Source organism: Stegastes partitus, unplaced genomic scaffold (assembly GCF_000690725.1).
Source record: "Stegastes partitus isolate 25-593 unplaced genomic scaffold, Stegastes_partitus-1.0.2 Scaffold188, whole genome shotgun sequence".
Lineage (NCBI taxonomy): Eukaryota > Metazoa > Chordata > Actinopteri > Pomacentridae > Stegastes > Stegastes partitus.
Genome location: NW_007577919.1, coordinates 867,090 through 869,497, shown reverse-complemented (window position 1 = coordinate 869,497; position 2,408 = coordinate 867,090). Strand labels below are relative to the sequence as shown.

The window sequence follows — 2,408 nt, the reverse complement described above, 5'->3', positions numbered from 1 at the left end:
TTTTATCATCAGTCTAGAAAGGATGATGTGACCAAAAACAAGTATTTTTGCAGCGTCTTGCAACAAGACAACACAACAAATCAGCTTGACTGAAGAAATCAGCATCATCTGCGAATAAAATCCTGGATTTTTCAACGCAACTCACAGTCAAACTAAATATCTTTGTCTTGCTTTTTTCCGATGTTGTGCAGCTTCATATTAAACGTGGAAACATGAGACCGACAGCATTAAGATCTACCAGTGAAACCACAGCAGCAGGTAGAAGGTAAAGTCAACTCTCACCTTGGCGAACAGCGCCCCCTTGGCGGCCAGCGCGTCCTCGCCTCTCCCGTTGGGGTAACACTCGTAGCGGGCGTCCAGGATCGGGTAGCGGCTGGCGAGCATCAGGCCGCTGTTCAGGAACTTGAACCTGGAGCAGCAGCCCTTCCAGCCGTAGCGGCCGACGTCGCTCAGCACGTAGGGGAAGTAGCGGTGCAGCTGGCGCCGCAGCCGCGACGTCGCGCCGTGGTCGAACACTTCCTGCAACGCCAGGAAGTCCAGGTTGGCGGGAAAAAAGGCGGAGATCTCGTGGTCGAACGTCTCGTCTCCGTGGCGACGTTTCCGTCCCGGGCGCTTGAAGATGGAGGTGCGCGGGACGTGTGACAGCGTGTTGTTGGAGGAGATCCCGACACCGCTGTCACCATGGTAACGGGCGAGCGACTCCCGGGACGCCGTCATGGAGTCGCCGCCCGCCTCCCGGTGGTTCCCTGTCTCCTCCTCATCCGGGTCCGGCTCCGGGGCGCTGATGCTGATCTGGACCCCCGAGGTGTGCAATGGGCAGTCAGAGGGCCGCTTCGGTGCCGCGTCACCGTGCACGGCACAGTCATGGTGGCCAGGGGCGTGCACGGCGCAGTCATGGTTGCCGGAGGCGTGCACGGCGCAGTCATGGTTACCAGGGGCGTGCACGGCACAGTCATGGTTGCCAGGGGCGTGTACAGCACAGTCATGGTTGCCGGGGGTGTGCACGGCACAGTCATGGTTGCCGGGAGCGTGCGCGGGGCAGTCAGCCTCCCCGGCACCGTGGGCGGGGCATTCTGAGCTGCTGGTGGTTCCAGTCTGGTGCAGCGGACAGTCGCCTGCAGGGGGCGCTGCATCGGGGTGGGCGGGGCACTGGTCGGCTGCAGATGGGTGGATGGGGCAGTCAGCGGCTCCTGAGGGGTGGATTGGACACTCGGTGAGCGGTTCTGTTTCGGTGTCGGCGGGTCCGTTGGTGGTGGGGGTTTGGTCCGGACGATGGTCCAAAGAAGAAGTTCGACGGAAACCAGTGGCGAGACTGCTGAAGGACGCAGCGCTGAAACACACAGGAAGACACGTTTAGAATTTCAATTTATAACACAAAAATGACAAATGAACAGTGCAGTGTAGCCGATGCTAGTAGAAAATCCAAGCTAAATAATGCTACAGGAAGCTAACACAGCATCATGCTATCAGTTTAACATAAAGCCAGCTCTTTAGCTATCTAGCCAGTAGGGCTGGACCCGAATAGCCGACTGTTCGATCGCTGTGCTGGAATCGAGATATGAAACTTGACCTCCGAATATCTCCGTCGCCACGGAAACGGAGCCGTCACCGCTAACCTAAACACAGAAACTGGTCTTTGTAGCCAAGTGCGGCCTGTGCGTCACGTCACGCTCACGCCAGCGGAGTCGGAGCCCGAGCGCGCAGATGTTTTAACTTCATTGAAAGTTCTTCTTCAGTTCTGACTGATGGAAGTTTCAGAACTAAAGAAGCGTTTTGGGTGAAGATGAAACATCTTTAAGAACCTAGAACAGAAGTCCAGCTGCTTTTTGCTGAAGTTCTGAGTATCACAGTGACCTGATGACTGAGAATCTACAACATGAGGCCTCCATGGTTCATAATAAGGTGCAGAGAAAACAGTAACAGTGAGTTTCCCTGTGGAAGAACAAACAGCAGGTTCTGACCTGATGGAGGTGTTTGTGGGCGAGTCGATGTAGATCTTGATCTGAGGCCGACTGGCCCCGTTGCGGATCCTCTTGCCGACCTCTCTGGCTCTCCGGTGGGTGTCCGACAGGTTGTTGAAACGGGCCAGAGAGTCGGGCAGCAGGCAGACGTTGGCGCTGCAGAAGCAGAAGCTCCGGCCCTGAGGCCTCCACTCTCCGGTACCGCCGCCGCCCGGCCCGGCTTGGCCCTGCTCGGCCTGGTGCTTGTCCGGTCTGCGGGAGGTCACAGAGCAAACAGGCAACGGGTGAGTTCAGTGGGGCAGTTTGGGAAATGTTTGGTTTTCTTATTGAGGGTTGGAGGACTGATTCCACTGTGTCTAAATATTAACAGAAAACCAGCAGCCGGTTAGCTTAGCTTAGCATCAAGACTGGAAACAGCTGAACTGGCTCCATTCAAAGAAAAAGCAG

The 2,408-nt window shown here is 56.2% G+C and overlaps 1 protein-coding gene across 1 annotated transcript in view; it reads right to left on the bottom strand.

The window, feature by feature from the left end:
* Positions 1 to 282: 282 nt before the first annotated feature.
* Positions 283 to 2,408, bottom strand: part of smpd3 (sphingomyelin phosphodiesterase 3) — a gene marked incomplete at its 3' end in the record, with an annotated part of 3,367 nt that continues 1,241 nt past the window's right edge. Inside the window, exons 2-4 of the mRNA XM_008280243.1 lie at positions 1,962 to 2,213; positions 1,028 to 1,330; positions 283 to 895 (exon numbers count right to left, since the gene is read on the bottom strand). Coding sequence (XP_008278465.1) covers positions 283 to 895; positions 1,028 to 1,330; positions 1,962 to 2,213 — 1,168 coding nt within the window. The remainder of the gene's footprint in view (positions 896 to 1,027; positions 1,331 to 1,961; positions 2,214 to 2,408) is intronic.